Source organism: Bos taurus, chromosome 10 (assembly GCF_002263795.3).
Source record: "Bos taurus isolate L1 Dominette 01449 registration number 42190680 breed Hereford chromosome 10, ARS-UCD2.0, whole genome shotgun sequence".
Classification (NCBI taxonomy): domain Eukaryota; kingdom Metazoa; phylum Chordata; class Mammalia; order Artiodactyla; family Bovidae; genus Bos; species Bos taurus.
The window spans coordinates 1,167,583-1,185,357 of record NC_037337.1 but is presented as its reverse complement, the minus strand read 5'-3'; the positions used below and the strand labels follow the sequence as shown (position 1 = coordinate 1,185,357).

Here is a 17,775-nt window from a genome sequence, read left to right as displayed (position 1 = left end):
ATAAAAATATATTAAAGTAATTAGGCCATAGTGTGTGACAGTGAAGAATGTTTTTATAAAGTCCTAGTAATAAAGTTACCTTTTTCTGCTTACATTCAGGAGGACCTAATAGTAGAATATAGTCTTCTTCCTTGACAGGATACAGTGTATTGCAGTAAATAGAGTATAATATTCATCTTACTCAGTAAGACAGGGGGCTGGAGGGTGGAGAAACTGGCAGAAAATGAAGTAGTTGTCACTTGTACTTGATAAGTATATTACATGAGTGCTTTATAACATTTTTTGTAGCTTGTAATTCTGAAGACAGAATTAAACTCATTCTTTGAGATTTTTCTCTAGTAATTTATAAACTTGGTACCCATTTGTGTTATTTTAGATTATTGACTTCTTCCTCTTGCCCTTTTTAAATTAGGGGGACTACAGGCCATTGCAGAATTATTGCAAGTGGACTGTGAAATGTATGGGCTTACTAATGACCACTACAGTATTACTTTAAGACGATATGCAGGAATGGCTTTGACAAACTTGACTTTCGGAGATGTAGCCAACAAGGTATGTTTTATAAGATCCATTTCTTAAGATGGCTCTGGTATGAGCTTTTTTTTCTTACAGACTACTTTTCACTGACTTTCTTGTCACTCTCGTCATTAAACACTGACTAATAAAAACCTGTATTTTATATTCCACTGCATATCCGTACTTGTTTGATGTCTAATGCCTAAACAAAGGCAAAAGATGGAACACAGACGTGAACTTATGTAATCACATTTAAAATTCTGTTCCTGGGCAGACTTCCCTGGTGGTCCTGCAGTTCAGACTCCACTCTTCCACTGTAAGGGAGCACAGGTTCAATCCCTGATTGGGGAACTAGGATCCCATATACCGCCTAGTGAGGCCAAAAAGTAATTAAAAAAAAAATAAATAAATACTGTTCTTGGGAATGATAGCAAAAATCTGGAAATCTTGATGGGTGAAAGTGTCAAACACATATTAGTTCCATCCAAATAAAAGACTTTACATTCAAACCCTTTTCTTATCATTTCTTATTATTTATTCACTTTATTTTTCCAGTTTGCCAAGAAAGGAATGAATATTGCAAAGGATTAGGAGGGTATTTGTCTTTTATTTATGTAATTGATGGTTCTAGTTCTTTTATGGGTGGCTGCAGGTTGCCTTGTTACTAACGCTGTGTAACCCTTGACTTTCCAGGCTACTCTCTGCTCTATGAAAGGCTGCATGAGAGCGCTCGTGGCTCAGCTCCAGTCTGAAAGCGAGGACTTGCAGCAGGTACTCCTCAGATTCCACGTGGTTTTCTTGGATATTAGTGGCTTAACACCCTGACTTAGGTTAATGTAAGCTGTGACTCAGTATTCAGCATCTCATGTTTAAATTGTGGCTGCATTAACACCAGAATAGAGGCAAAGATTTTATTCTAGACTTCCTTTTGGCTTATATCAGCTTTAAGAAGAAATGTATTTGTTGATAGATTTCTACTCTTAGTTTTGGGCTTCCCAGGTGGTACCTGTGCTAAAGAACCCTCCTGCCAGTGCAGGAGACATAAGAGACACGGGTTTGATCTCTGGGTCAGGAAGATGCCCTGGAGGAGGGCATGGCAGTCCATTCCAGTATTCTTGCCTGCACAGTCCCATGGACAGAGGAGCCTGGTGGGCTACAGTCTATAGGGTTACAAAGAGTCAGACACGACTGAAACAGCTTAATACACATGCACACAGTCTTACTTTTAACATTAAGAGCAAGAAAGCAACTAGTATAAATAATTTTATAAACAAACTATTCTAAAATTGATCCATTTGCAGGTTATTGCGAGTGTTTTGAGGAATCTGTCTTGGAGAGCAGATGTAAATAGTAAAAAGACTTTGCGTGAAGTTGGAAGTGTGAAAGCATTGATGGAATGTGCTTTGGAAGTGAAAAAGGTACCTTTGAGAACTGTTGGTATTACCATATGCATTTCATCTTTGGATACTTTTTCACTGCCCTCTCCCACCTCTGAGACTCACTAATTTCTGACCCTCTTAGCTTACCCATCCCAAGACTTAGACTGCTCCAAACTCTGCAAGTATTAAGGCAGACAAGACTGTACAAGGTGACCTAGTGTAAATCGGGGTGTTGCAGCTCTGTTGACATCCTGGACAGATAAGTCTTTGTTTGGGGGTACTGATCTGTGCCTTGTAGGATGTTTAGCAGCATTCCTGGCCGTTGCCTACTAAATGCTGACATACCTTCCCCTCAGTCATAATAATCAGAAATGTCTCCATTTATTACCAGATGTCCCCTGTAAGAGAAAAGGGACAGAATCACCCCCAGATGATTCCTTGCTGCCCAAATCCCAATCTCCCAGAGTCCCCAGATTTTAATAGTCACCTTATAGAGGTAATCAGACCCAAAGATGAAAAATCCATCAAATAATAATTTGTTCACAAAAGGAAGTAATGTCTAGGTGGGATATCTACTTTAGAAACTAAGCTGATTTTTTTTTTTAATTGAAATTTGTGAAGAACTAAGCTAAGCTAGTCTTTTTAGCTAATCTGAGCTTCCTTTCACCCAACCAGCCCTCCTTGACCCAGAGCCTACATTTTTCTCTTCAGAATTTCCTTTTCAGTCTGGGGCTATTTTCTTAATTTATGTATTTTTTTCTAAATTACATTGTTTTATACCTGGAAACTCCAAGAAAATCAACTGGAAAATTATTAGAAATAAAAATATTCAGTTAAGTAACTGGCAATAAAGATAATGTTCAAAGGTGGTCAAGAGGTACAAACTTCCAGTTATAAGATAAATACATAATAGAATGTAATATACAATATGATAAATGTTGTTAACACTACCATATCATTATATATGAAAATTTTTAAGAGAGTAAGTCCTGAGTGCTCATCACAAGGAAAAAGTTTGCTGTTTCTTTAATTTTTGTGTATGTGTATATACATATATATATATATATATGAGATAATAGATGTTCAATGAACTCACTGTGGTAATCATTTCATGATGTATGTAAGTTAAATCATTATGCCATTTACCTTAAATAGTGCTACATGTCAATTATGTCTCAAAACTGGGAGAAAACAGTACTGTTCAAATATACTCAGGATTTGTATAAAGATACCTTTAGAATACTACTGAATCAGCAGAACACTTGTATTCACACTCTAGAAAAAAAGGTTATGAATGGCCAGTAAGCACTTGAAAATATACTCAGCATCATTAGTCATCAGGGAAATACGGATTACAGCTGTGAGATACCGTTACACATATTATATTGGTTATAATCTTTAAAATTGACCATGTGTTGTCCAAGATGTTAAACAGCTGAAATTATTCTGCAGTGCTGGCAGAAAAGTTAAATGGTATACAAGCATACCTCACTTTATTGCAGTTCGCAGATACTGCATTTTTAGTAAATTGAAAGTCTGTGGCAAGCCTGCACTAAGTAAGTCTTTTAGTGCCATTTTCCTGACAGCGTTTTTTTCAGTTAAGGTATGTACATCTTTATACACAATGCTTTTGGACAGTTAATAGACTACAGTATAATGTAAATGTAACTTTATATGCACTGAGAAACCAAAAAAATGGCATGACTTGCTTTATTTCAATATTTGCTTTATTGGAGTGGTCTGGAACCATACCTTCAATATCTCTGAGGTCTGTCTGTCCCGCTTGAGAGAACTTTTGGCAGTGTTTTCAAACTAACATTTACCTGCTATACAACCTGGCCACCCATGAGGAACAAAAACTTAAATTTACACAAAGACACACAGTTATTCACATAAAGATTATTCGTGATAGCCAAAACCTAGGAAAAAAAATTCTAATGACCATCAGTGGGTAAATGGGTAAATAAACTGTGGAATACTATTGGGCTATATAAAAAAAAAAGAATGAACTATTGATACCTGCAATAATCTGTTATGTCAGAAATCAGAACAGTAGTTGCCTGGGGTTGGGGGTGGATTACAAGGAGTATAAGGAAACTGGAGGAGGATCAAAGTACAGTTTATTGGTCGCCTTAATACCTTACTAAAATTATACAAAAAAATTAGTGCCAGGTACACTTTAATACTTCTTTCTAATCAACCTTGTGTATTTTCAGAAAGATTTAATGTTTTTGTATAGATTATTGGAACTTGTATTGCTGTTGAATAGCTCATTGTATCAGAGAAGGCAATGGCACCCCACTCCAGTACTCTTGCCTGGAAAATCCCATGGACAGAGGAGCCTCGAGGGCTGCAGTCCATGGGGTCATTAAGAGTTGGACACAACTGAACAACTTCACTTTCACTTTTCACTTTCATGCATTGGAGAAGGCAGTGGCAACCCACTCCAGTGTTCTTGCCTGGAGAATCCCAGGGACGGGGGAGCCTGGTGAGCTGCCGTCTGTGGGGTCACACAGAGTCGGACACGAGTGAAGCGACGCAGCAGCAGCAGCTCATTGTATTATCACTCGGGGACCTCAAAGATCTACATACAAACCAATTGCTACGTACCAAGAAAGTTAGATTAACAGACACAGCCTGCTGAAAAGTGTAAAAGAGGATTTTAATAAATGTCAAGATATAGCCTGTCTTGTAAAGGAAGAATAGATCATTTCTCTCTCATAGATGAGAAAGAGATCATTAAAGATCATTTCTCCCTAAATTCATCTATAAATTTTTAATGTAAGCCCAACACGGAGAAAACCAGAATTGAAAGAGACACATGTACCCCAGTGTTCATCACAGCACTGTTTATAATAGCCAGGACATGGAAGCAACCTAGATGTCTATCAGTAGACGAATGGATAAGAAAGCTGTGGTACATACACACAATGGAATATTACTCAGCTATTAAAAAGAATGCATTTGAATCAGTTCTAATGAGGTGGATGAAACTGGAGCCTATTATACAGAGTGAAGTAAGTCAGAAAGAAAAACACCAATACAGTATATTAACACATATATATGGAATTTAGAAAGATGGTAATGATGACTCTATATGAGAGACAGCAAAAGAGACACAGATGTAAAGAACAGACTTTTGGACTCTGTGGGAGAAGGCGAGAGTGGGATGATCTGAGAGAATGGCATTGAAACATGTATAATATCATATGTGAAACAGATCGCCAGTCCAGGTTTGATGCATAGAACAGGGTGCTCGGGGCTGGTGCACTGGGATGACCCTGAGGGATGGGATGGGGAGGGAGGTGGGAGGTGGGAGTTGGGTTCAGAATGGGGAACACATGTACCCCCATGGCTGATTCATGTCAATGTATGGCAGAAACCACTACAATCGTGTAAAGTAATTAGCCTCCAATTAAAATTAATTAATTAAAAAAAATTTTTTTAATGTAAGCCCAATCTTAGAAAAACTAGCCCATCAGAAAGTTATACTATCCAGTTCTGGTTTGGTCTTGCTCTGGTTAACGGTATTAGAATTTATTTTTTCCATCTTTTTCTACATTCAGTGCAACAGCCAATATGAACATTCCTTCTCTTTTTAACTTGTCAGCTCTTCATTCTCAACTTCATTTACTCCTCACAACCACAAGAACCAAAACTCCTTCCATATCCCCGTGCACTGCATTCTTTCCCCTCATTCACTGGCCCTTCCTCTTCTACACAGCAGAGTCTTTTCCTTCACCTGCACCCTGTGCTCTGGGCATTGCTGTTACTCAAAACTGTTCTCCCTTACTCTTCTCCGCTATACTGTCTCTACTGCTTATAGAGAAGGAGGCTTTTTTAATGTTTCACTTATCTGTAAGAAGCCCAATATTTTGAAAATAAAAACAAAAATGTTCATTTTCATTGCTTCTTCCAACTTCTTCAGAGTCTCCTGTGACAACCAAAGCCCTGAACAAGTAGTCAAGTAGTCACGCCCTTCATTTCCTAACAGTCATTTCTAGATTTGCTCCTAACAAAAAATCTAGATTTATAGTTAACTAGGACATCACTTTTCTACCTGTACCTGTGTTTGATACCTTTGATCACATACCTCACTGAATCTCCTCCCTTTGTTTTGACTACCTATACCTCCCACATCTAATCGTTTCATCTTGTCTCCTCTAACTATAAAGCTTCTTTGAAACAAAACCCTTGGCCCCCTACATGTAGTCCCAAAGAGAGCAACTTCTGTTTTCCTACCTTCAACTCTCATCTCTAGGTCAGTTGTAAGTTTAGCTCACTCCTCTAAACTGTTCCCATTTTTTCTGATCTCAAGATACTTTGTCCCATTTCCTCAATCACATTATAATTAAAATTGAGCTATTGTCCTTTTCACATCTTCAGTGGTGAAAGCATTTCTTCTCTGCCTCAAGGTAAATAGTATCTATTTTATTCATTTAATATCCTGAAGAAGAGAATACAATGGCTCTTGATTGGGTTGAGCCCAAAATGTTTGCCGTGACTCTCAGGGCCCTCTTTTCCCTGTCTGACCTTACTTCCCACAAATTCCCAACGTGGACTTTGACTTCTGTGTCTTCTTTCTGTTATTTAGTCCTCCCTTGCTTATTCCCACTTCCATGCCTTTACTCATTCTACTTCCCCTGCCTCCTCTGAATGTACATGTCTTTTTATCTGCAGAGGTGCTCTCCTCCAAAAATTATTTCATTTATTTGACTTAAGTTCCCATGGCAGTAGTCTTTTCATTAGAGCCCTTGGTTTTAAGTATAGTGTTACTGTCTTTTTTCCCCAAAGTAAACAGCACCTTCAAAGCAAGTGTCAGTTGCTCTGTTTGTATCCTCTAGAGTACCTGTAACTGTGATAGGCACAGAGTAGGTTTCTAATGAATGTTCGTTTGTTCCCTGATTGATTTTTAGTAAGAAGACTGTTGTCAGGAGCATGGCAAGTTTTAACCAAACATCCTTAATTGCATACTCAAAGTGTTTTCTCTGGCAGTTATAATTTGACAGTTTACTATGATACTGTACATCAGGGAGTTCTCATTTTTATAATGACTTTGTTTCTTCGAGGATTTTAAGAAATTGGAGTATTTCCAGTCTGCTTCCATTTTAATAAATTGTTACTTTTGCATCAACCACACATAAATATGGATGTGTATTTTTATACAAACAGAATATTGTACATACTTCTCTGCAACTTGCTCTTTTCATTTAATGATAGGTCTGGATATCTTTTCAAATCACCATTTAGAGGGTCTTTTCTAGTTTATATTATCCTGAAAATATTATCTTTTCAGAATGCACATCAGTTGTTTCATTTTCTAGTATAAGCTTCTGTGAGATAAGTGTGAGCCCTCTAACACTTCACGTTCATTGTTTAGATGAAAGTGATGGTCATTGTTTTAATGTTGTGTTCTGCTTGTTTCATGGGGTATCACTGTCTTAAGTTCTGTTTGGTATTTTATGAAAGTTTTTTTAAGTGAGGCGTTCCTAATGCTTTACCAGTAAAGGATGGGCAGCAAGGGGATATTTTTAAAAAAGAGAGAGAGCTTTCTCTATAGAAGTAAGCATAGACGTTCTAAGATGTTACAACTCTTAACTAGATGACATATTCTGTTTCTTGATAGGAATCAACCCTCAAAAGTGTATTGAGTGCCTTATGGAACTTGTCAGCACACTGCACTGAGAATAAAGCTGACATATGTGCTGTGGATGGTGCGCTTGCATTTTTGGTTGGCACTCTCACTTATCGCAGCCAGACCAATACTTTAGCCATTATTGAAAGTGGAGGTGGTATATTACGGAATGTATCCAGCTTGATAGCTACAAATGAGGACCACAGGTAAATACAGAGTTTATTGTTACTTTTAAATGAATTTGTAAGATTCATATCTTCAGAAAGACTTAACTGAGCAGTGTTTTGTGTAATTATGCAAGTTCTGACCCAAATTACACTTATGACAATGAAACTATTAACTGTTAATACCTGATTTATTCATTAACATTTATGCTAATAAAAGTTCATAGTATCACAAAGATGTCTAAAAATAAACCAGTGAGACTTGAGAGATATAACCCATGTGTAGAATAAAAAATGAAAGCCATAAATATTACAGAGAACAAAATCCTTTCCTATATGTAGTATGGATTAAGGGAATATGAGGTTATAAAAAAAAAAAAACTGTGGTTATGATCCAGAAAGTACAGTGATTCACATTTTTCTAGTGGAGCCATAACATCAGCAATCAAAATGTTTTTCAGCCAACAGCCATTCATCCAATTTATTAGAACTGTGAAACCTAACAGAGCACCTCAGATGCAAGGCATACATTTTCACAACTTGGGCTTTGCATTATCTCAACAAAAATATAGTATCTTTCACAGTGTATTTATTTATTTTATCCTGTATTATTCCTCTCTCATTTTCAAAAAAAGACTATGGGGTACTTGTAGTAAAAGGGCTTTGTAAAGAATGTAAACATCTTTTCTGTAAGTTTTTGATGCACAAACTACAAGCCTTACCGCCCTTTCCTCTTCTCATGGAAGAACTCTTAAACTCAGTAAGCATTCAGGTGTCTACTGGACTGCTGAGAGAGCTACCATTGCTAAAGCTTATTGTACCTTTTTGCCTATCAGTTTTAAAGCCCACTAGAGCTGACTATACCCACTCCAGTGTTCTTTCCTGGAGAATCCCAGGGACGGGGGAGCCTGCTGGGCTGCCGCCTATGGGGTCGCACAGAGTCGGATACGACTGACATGACTTAGCAGCAGAGCTGACTATGCTCTCATTAAACTTCATTTTACCATGCATTAAATAAGCCATAGCTCTTCAGATCCTAACATTCATTACGCTCTCAACTCTTGTTTTTATAGTTACTTTTAAATGTTTTGAAAACTTTCACTTTAGTTTTAGAAAAACTACACACAGAATTTTCCCAAGACCACTTATAAGGGGAAGTATCAGTATTACAAATTCAAACCAGAGAGAGATTATCTAAAAGTCATTTTGTTGACCTGAGCTTACAGTGTGTTCCCTGACTTTGTAAAGATCTATTAATTCATTCTCTCTACCTCTTCTGAGATGTCTCTGTTGTCAACATTATGGAACCCACCCAGATGTTAAATTACCACAGAGTCCCTGTTCAGCTTTCATAATATATTTATACTCAGTAAACTGAGGAATTCTGTCACTATGTAAAGTAAATATATATTTGCTCAAGAAAAATCTTTAAAGCTGTTAGGTCAGAATAGGAAATGCAGAATTGATGAAACTGAACATTTTTACCTTTTAGTCTGACAGATGAGTCCTATAAAACAAGAAACATTAAATGAACTAAGGTAGAACAAAAGGAGATGGGCAGTGCTTGAAATTTATAATATAATTCGGTGTAGTTTTATTATGCCTGTTGTTACCAGTTTTAGCGGTTACCTTTAGATTTAAATTTGTTCTCTTTCCTTTTATTTGTCACTGCAAACAGATTTTTACCTTACTTTTGTAATATCTTGTTTTTATTTCAGGCAAATCCTAAGAGAGAATAATTGCTTACAGACCTTATTACAACACTTGAAATCTCACAGTTTGACAATAGTCAGCAATGCATGCGGAACCTTGTGGAATCTCTCAGCAAGAAACCCTAAAGACCAGGAAGCATTGTGGGACATGGGAGCAGTCAGCATGCTCAAGAACCTCATTCATTCAAAGCACAAGATGATTGCTATGGGAAGTGCTGCAGCTTTAAGGAATCTCATGGCAAATAGACCTGCAAAGTATAAAGATGCCAATATCATGTCTCCTGGTTCAAGTTTGCCTTCTCTACATGTCAGGAAACAAAAGGCCCTGGAAGCAGAATTAGATGCTCAGCATTTATCAGAAACTTTTGACAATATTGACAATTTAAGTCCCAAGGCATCTCATCGTAGCAAGCAGAGACACAAGCAAAATCTCTATGGTGACTATGTTTTTGACACCAATCGACATGATGATAACAGGTCAGACAATTTTAATACTGGAAACATGACTGTCCTATCACCGTACTTAAACACTACAGTATTGCCCAGCTCTTCTTCATCAAGGGGAAGTTTAGATAGCTCTCGTTCTGAGAAAGATAGAAGTCTGGAGAGAGAACGAGGTATTAGCCTAGGCAACTATCACCCAGCAACAGAAAACCCAGGAACCTCTTCAAAGCGAGGTTTGCAGATTTCTACCACTGCAGCCCAGATTGCCAAAGTCATGGAAGAAGTATCAGCTATTCATACCTCTCAGGAAGACAGAAGTTCTGGGTCTACCACAGAACTACACTGTGGGACAGATGAGAGGAATGCACTAAGAAGAAGCTCTACCACCCACACACATGCAAACACGTACAACTTTACCAAGTCAGAAAACTCAAACAGAACATGTCCAATACCATATGCCAAAGTAGAATATAAGAGATCTTCAAATGATAGTTTAAATAGTGTCAGCAGTAGTGATGGTTATGGTAAAAGAGGTCAGATGAAACCTTCAATTGAATCCTATTCTGAAGATGATGAAAGTAAATTTTGCAGCTATGGTCAGTATCCAGCTGACCTAGCCCATAAAATACATAGTGCAAATCATATGGATGATAATGATGGAGAACTAGATACACCAATAAATTACAGTCTCAAATATTCCGATGAACAGTTGAACTCTGGGAGGCAGAGCCCTTCACAGAATGAAAGATGGGCAAGACCCAAACATATACTAGAAGATGAAATAAAACCGAATGAGCAGAGACAATCAAGGAGTCAAAGCACAGCTTATCCCGTGTATCCTGAGAGCACTGATGATAAACACCTCAAGTTCCAACCACACTTTGGGCAGCAAGAATGTGTTTCCCCATACAGGTCAAGAGCAGCCAATGGATCTGAAACAAATCGAGTAGGCTCTAATCATGGAATTAGTCAAAATGTGAACCAGTCTTTGTGTCAAGAAGATGACTATGAAGACGATAAACCAACCAACTATAGCGAACGTTACTCTGAGGAAGGGCAGCATGAGGAAGAAGAGAGGCCAACCAATTATAGCATAAAATACAGTGAAGAAAAACATCACGTGGATCAGCCTATTGATTATAGTTTAAAATACACCACAGACATTCCTTCTTCACAGAAACCAGCATTTTCATTCTCAAAGAATTCATCTGGACAGAGCACAAAAACTGAACACATCTCTTCAAGCAGCGAGAATACATCCACAACTTCATCTAATGCCAAGAGGCAGAATCAGCTGCATCCAAGCTCAGCACAGAGCAGAAGTGGTCAGACCCCAAAAGCCACCTCTTCCTCTTGCAAAGTCCCCTCTATCAACCAAGAAACAATACAGACTTACTGTGTAGAAGATACCCCAATATGTTTTTCAAGATGCAGTTCATTATCATCTCTGTCATCTGCTGAAGATGAAGTAGGGTGTGATCAGACAACACAAGAAGCAGAGTCTGCTAACACTCTGCAAATAGCTGAAATCAAGGACAACAGCGGACCTAGGTCAAATGAAGATTCTGTGAGTAAAGTTCCAGCAGGGTCACAGCACATTAGAACCAAATCCAGCAGACTCCAGGCTTCTGGTCTGTCTTCAGAGTCAGCCAGGCACAAAGCTGTTGAATTTTCTTCAGGGGCCAAATCTCCTTCCAAGAGCGGTGCTCAGACACCCAAAAGTCCACCAGAGCACTACGTTCAGGAGACCCCACTCATGTTTAGCAGATGTACTTCAGTCAGTTCACTCGACAGTTTTGAGAGTCGCTCGATTGCCAGCTCTGTTCAGAGTGAACCCTGCAGTGGAATGGTAAGTGGCATCATAAGCCCCAGTGACCTCCCAGATAGCCCTGGACAAACCATGCCACCAAGCAGAAGCAAAACCCCTCCGCCACCGCCTCCGCCTCCTCCTCAGACAGTTCAAACGAAGCAGGAAGTACCTAAAAATAAAGCACCTAGTGCTGAAAAGAGAGAAAGTGGACCCAAGCAAGCTGCTGTAAATGCTGCAGTACAAAGGGTCCAGGTTCTTCCAGAGGCTGATACTCTGTTACATTTTGCCACAGAGAGTACTCCTGATGGATTTTCTTGTTCATCTAGCCTGAGCGCTCTGAGCCTTGATGAGCCATTTATTCAGAAAGATGTGGAACTAAGAATAATGCCTCCAGTTCAGGAAAATGACAACGGGAATGAAACAGAAAGTGAGCAGCCTGAAGAATCAAATGAAAACCAGGAAAAAGAGGCAGAAAAACCCACTGATTCTGAAAAAGATCTTTTAGATGAGTCAGATGATGATGATATTGAAATACTAGAAGAGTGTATAATTTCTGCCATGCCAACAAAATCTTCACGCAAAGCCAAAAAACCAGCCCAGACTACTTCAAAATTACCTCCACCTGTGGCAAGGAAACCAAGTCAGCTCCCTGTATACAAACTTCTGCCATCGCAAAACAGGTTACAGGCACAAAAGCATGTTAGTTTTACACCAGGAGATGATATGCCACGGGTGTATTGTGTAGAAGGGACACCTATAAACTTTTCCACAGCTACATCTCTGAGTGATCTAACGATAGAATCCCCTCCAAATGAGTTAGCTGCTGGAGAAGGGGTTAGAGCAGGGGCACAGTCAAGTGAGTTTGAAAAACGAGATACCATTCCTACTGAAGGCAGAAGTACAGATGAGGCTCAACGAGGGAAAGCCTCATCTGTCACTGTGCCTGAACTGGACGACAGCAAAACAGAAGAAGGTGATATTCTTGCAGAATGCATTAATTCTGCCATGCCCAAAGGAAAAAGTCACAAGCCTTTCCGTGTGAAAAAGATCATGGACCAGGTCCAGCAAGCATCTATGTCTTCATCTGGAACTAACAAAAATCAATTAGATGGTAAGACGAAGAAACCTACTTCACCAGTAAAACCTATACCACAAAATACTGAATACAGGACACGTGTAAGAAAAAATACAGACTCAAAAAATAATCTAAATGCAGAAAGAAATTTCTCGGAAAACAAAGACTCAAAGAAACAGCACTTGAAAAATAATTCCAAGGACTTCAATGATAAACTGCCAAATAATGAAGACAGAGTCAGAGGAAGTTTTACTTTTGATTCACCCCATCATTACACGCCCATTGAAGGCACTCCGTACTGTTTTTCACGAAATGACTCTCTGAGTTCTCTAGATTTTGATGATGATGATGTTGACCTTTCCAGGGAAAAGGCTGAATTAAGAAAGGGGAAGGAAAATAAAGAATCAGAAGCTAAAGTGACCAACCACACAGAACTAACCTCAAACCAACAATCAGCTAGTAAGACACCAGCTGTTACAAAGCAGCCAATAAATAGAGGTCAGTCTAAACCCGTGCTGCAGAAGCAGTCCACTTTTCCCCAGTCTTCCAAAGATATACCAGACAGAGGGGCAGCAACAGATGAGAAATTACAGAATTTCGCTATTGAAAATACTCCAGTTTGCTTTTCTCGAAATTCCTCTCTAAGCTCTCTTAGTGACATTGATCAAGAAAACAACAACAACAAGGAAAATGAACCTGTCAAAGAGACAGAGCCCCCTGCCTCACAGGGAGAACCAGGTAAACCCCAGGCCTCAGGTTATGCTCCTAAATCGTTTCACGTGGAAGACACCCCTGTTTGTTTCTCAAGAAACAGTTCTCTCAGTTCTCTTAGTATTGATTCTGAAGATGACCTGCTGCAGGAATGTATAAGTTCTGCAATGCCAAAAAAGAAAAAGCCTTCAAGGCTCAAGCCCGATAATGAAAAGCATAGTCCCAGAAATATGGGTGGCATATTAGCAGAAGATTTGACACTCGATTTGAAAGATATACAGAGACCAGATTCAGAACATGGTTTATCCCCAGATTCAGAAAATTTTGATTGGAAAGCTATTCAGGAAGGTGCAAATTCCATAGTAAGTAGTTTACATCAAGCTGCTGCCGCTGCATGTTTATCTCGACAAGCTTCATCTGATTCAGATTCTATCCTTTCATTGAAATCGGGTATCTCTCTGGGATCACCATTTCACCTTACACCTGATCAAGAAGAAAAACCCTTTACGAGTAATAAAGGTCCACGAATTCTAAAACCTGGGGAGAAAAGTACATTGGAAACTAAAAAAATAGAATCTGAAAATAAAGGAATAAAAGGAGGCAAAAAGGTTTATAAAAGTTTGATTACTGGAAAAGTTCGATCTAATTCGGAAATTTCGAGCCAAATGAAACAACCCCTTCAAACAAACATGCCTTCAATCTCTCGAGGTAGGACAATGATTCATATTCCAGGAGTTCGGAATAGCTCTTCAAGTACAAGCCCAGTTTCTAAAAAAGGCCCGCCCCTCAAGACTCCAGCCTCCAAAAGCCCTAGTGAAGGTCAGCCGGCTACCACCTCTCCCAGAGGAACCAAGCCATCAGTGAAGTCAGAATTAAGCCCTGTTACAAGGCAGGCATCCCAGACAGCAGGATCAAACAAAGGACCTTCTAGATCAGGATCTAGAGATTCCACTCCTTCAAGACCTGCCCAGCAACCATTAAGTAGACCAATGCAGTCTCCAGGGCGAAACTCAATCTCTCCTGGTAGAAATGGAATAAGTCCCCCTAACAAATTATCTCAACTACCAAGGACGTCATCCCCTAGTACTGCTTCAACTAAGTCCTCAGGTTCTGGGAAAATGTCTTACACATCTCCTGGCAGACAGATGAGCCAGCAGAACCTCACCAAACAAACAGGCTTATCCAAGAATGGCAGTGGTATCCCAAGAAGTGAATCTGCCTCCAAAGGGCTAAATCAAATGAGTAATAGTAATGGATCCAATAAAAAAGTAGAACTTTCTAGAATGTCTTCAACAAAGTCAAGTGGAAGTGAATCCGATAGGTCAGAGAGACCTGTATTAGTACGCCAATCAACTTTCATCAAAGAAGCTCCAAGCCCAACCCTAAGGAGAAAACTGGAGGAATCTGCTTCATTTGAATCTCTTTCTCCATCTTCCAGACCCGATTCTCCCACACGGTCCCAGGCTCATACTCCAGTTTTAAGTCCTTCCCTTCCTGATATGTCTCTATCTACACATTCGTCTCTTCAGTCTGGTGGATGGCGAAAACTCCCACCTAACCTCAGTCCCACCATAGAGTATAATGATGGAAGACCAGTAAAGCGCCATGATATAGCACGCTCTCATTCCGAAAGTCCTTCCAGACTTCCCATCAATAGGTCAGGGACCTGGAAACGTGAGCACAGCAAACACTCATCATCACTTCCTCGAGTAAGCACTTGGAGAAGAACTGGAAGTTCATCCTCAATTCTTTCTGCTTCATCAGAATCTAGTGAAAAGGCAAAAAGTGAGGACGAAAAACAAGTGAACTCTATTTCAGGAAGCAAACAAACTAAAGAAAACCAGGTATCCACAAAAGGAACATGGAGAAAAATAAAAGAAAGTGAAATTTCTCCCACAAATAGTACTTCTCAGACCACTTCTTCAGGTGCTGCAAATGGTGCTGAATCAAAGACTCTGATTTATCAAATGGCACCTGCTGTTTCTAAAACAGAGGATGTTTGGGTGAGAATTGAGGATTGCCCCATTAACAACCCTAGATCTGGAAGATCTCCAACAGGAAATACTCCCCCCGTGATTGACACTGTTTCAGAAAAGGGAAACCCGAACCCTAAAGATTCAAAAGATAATCAGGGAAAACAAAATGTGAGCAATGGTAGTGCCCCTACACGCACCATGGGTCTGGAAAACCGCCTGAATTCCTTTATTCAGGTAGATCCTCCAGACCAAAAAGGAACTGAGACAAAACCGGGACACAGTAATAACCCTGTCCCTGCATCCGAGACTAGTGAAAGTTCTATAGCCGAGCGTACCCCGTTTAGTTCTAGCAGCTCAAGCAAGCACAGTTCACCAAGTGGGACTGTCGCCGCCAGGGTGAGTCCTTTTAATTACAACCCAAGCCCAAGGAAGAGCAGCACAGATGGCACTTCAGCCCGACCGTCTCAGATCCCAACGCCAGTGAGCAACAACACAAAGAAACGCGACTCAAAACCCGACAGCACAGAACCCAGCGGGACTCAAAGTCCTAAACGCCATTCTGGGTCTTACCTTGTGACATCTGTGTGAAAAGAGCTGGAAGGATGAAACCGAGAATGTGATACGTGTTCTTTACAACTGCTATGTAGAAATTTTGTTTCAAGTGAAACTGTAAAAGACTGAAAAATTTTGTAAATAGGTTTGATTCTTGTTAGAGGGTTTTTGTTCTGGAAGCCATATTTGATAGTATACTTCGTCTTCACTGGTCATATTTTGGGAGGCACTCTTGATAGTTAGGAAGAAAATGGTAAAGCCAAGTATATTTGTACAGTATGTTTTTCATGTATTTAAGTAGCATCCCATCCCAGCATCCTTTAATTATTGCTTGTCTTAAAATAACACTACAGATAGAAGATATGATATATTGCTGTTATCAATCATTTCTAGATAATAAACTGACTAAACTTACATCAGGGAGAAATTGGTATTTATGCAAAAAAACATTCTGTTCTAGTCTTTGAGAGTCCATCTAACATCATTATTAATCATGTGGCTGTGAAATTCACAGTAATATGGTTCCCAATGAACAAGTTTACCCAGCCTGCTTTGCTTTACTGCATGAATGAAAATGATGGTTCAATTTCAGAAGTAATGATTAACAGTTCTGTGGTCACATGATGTGCATATAGATAGCTATAGTGTAACAACTTACACTATTTTGTGCGCAAAACAAAAAAATCTGTGTAACTGTAAAACATTGAATGATACTATTTTACCTGAACATCTGAAAGTAGGTAGAATTTTTGCTATGCTGTAACTTGTTGTATATTCTGGTATTTGAGGTGAGATGGCTGCTCTTTTATTATTGAGACATGAATCGTGTCTCAACAGAAACTAAATGAACATTTCAGAATAAATTATTGCTGTATGTAAACTGTTACTGAAATATTTGTTTGAAGGGTCTTATTTCACATTTGTATTAATAACTGTCAAAAAGGGCCTCTTTTAAAAGCTTATATAAATTTTTTCTTCAAATTCTATGCATTTAAGAGTAAACTTCCTCTTACTGTAATAAAAAACAATTGAAGCTGATTGTTGGCATTTAACCATTCCATGCATTGGCACTTAACCGTTCCTGAAAATTTTTTGAATGTGTGATTAGGACTTCCTGTTTAGTATTTTTCTGTTTACTTTTTTTCTTACTCCGCTGGAGTTGATTTTTTAAATTCATATAATAGCAATGTGAACTGCCTTGCATATGGGCATTGAACACAATAGGCCCACAAAGAACATTTCTTTTTTCTTAATAGAATTCTGTCCTTGAGAAATTAATTCTTCTGAGGTAGAAGTAGTCTCTTCCAAGCCCGTCTTGGAATGTCACTGTCTTGTCCCTCCTGTTGCTCCTGGGTCTGAAATGAACACCTTTCATCACCTTTTGTGTTACAGCAAAATTTCAGCAGCCAAATACAATCAGTACCTTGCTATGTTCAGAAAATGCTAAGACATTCAAGAGACTCTTAAGAAACCACTGCCTGTTAATGAAAACTTTGTTTTTGATGAGTAGGGTTGTGGGGTGTGTGTTCAAATGCCCCCTTCCTCACACAGCAAGGAGAGGATCCTCCTTCATGAAGGAAGGTAGACTGATAAGATTTATTTAAAAAGCTAATATATCTTTCCAGAATTTGTTCTAAATGATCAGAGAGTAAGGATGATGATAAATGTTCACGTATTTGTTGAATAAATGAAATTTTATTTTTTAATGATAAATTCATGCACTCTGCATTTGGGGAAGGGAAAAGATATTTAAATATGGCAGGACACTGGGGAAAGGTGGTGAGGAGTAAGCATATCTACC

The 17,775-nt window shown here is 38.9% G+C and overlaps 1 protein-coding gene across 16 annotated transcripts in view; it reads left to right on the top strand.

The window, feature by feature from the left end:
* The window catches only part of APC (APC regulator of WNT signaling pathway), a 131,706-nt gene extending 114,019 nt beyond the window's left edge, over window positions 1-17,687 (top strand). For 15 of the 16 annotated variants that reach the window (XM_005211202.5, XM_005211196.5, XM_010808816.4 and 12 more), the window contains 5 exons: window positions 413-552; window positions 1,210-1,287; window positions 1,818-1,934; window positions 7,522-7,736; window positions 9,413-17,012. In XM_005211202.5, the coding sequence (XP_005211259.1) occupies window positions 413-552; window positions 1,210-1,287; window positions 1,818-1,934; window positions 7,522-7,736; window positions 9,413-16,010 (7,148 nt within the window). In that variant the 3' untranslated portion in view covers window positions 16,011-17,012. 16 annotated transcript variants of the gene reach the window in all.
* The last annotated feature ends 88 nt before the right edge of the window (window positions 17,688-17,775 follow it).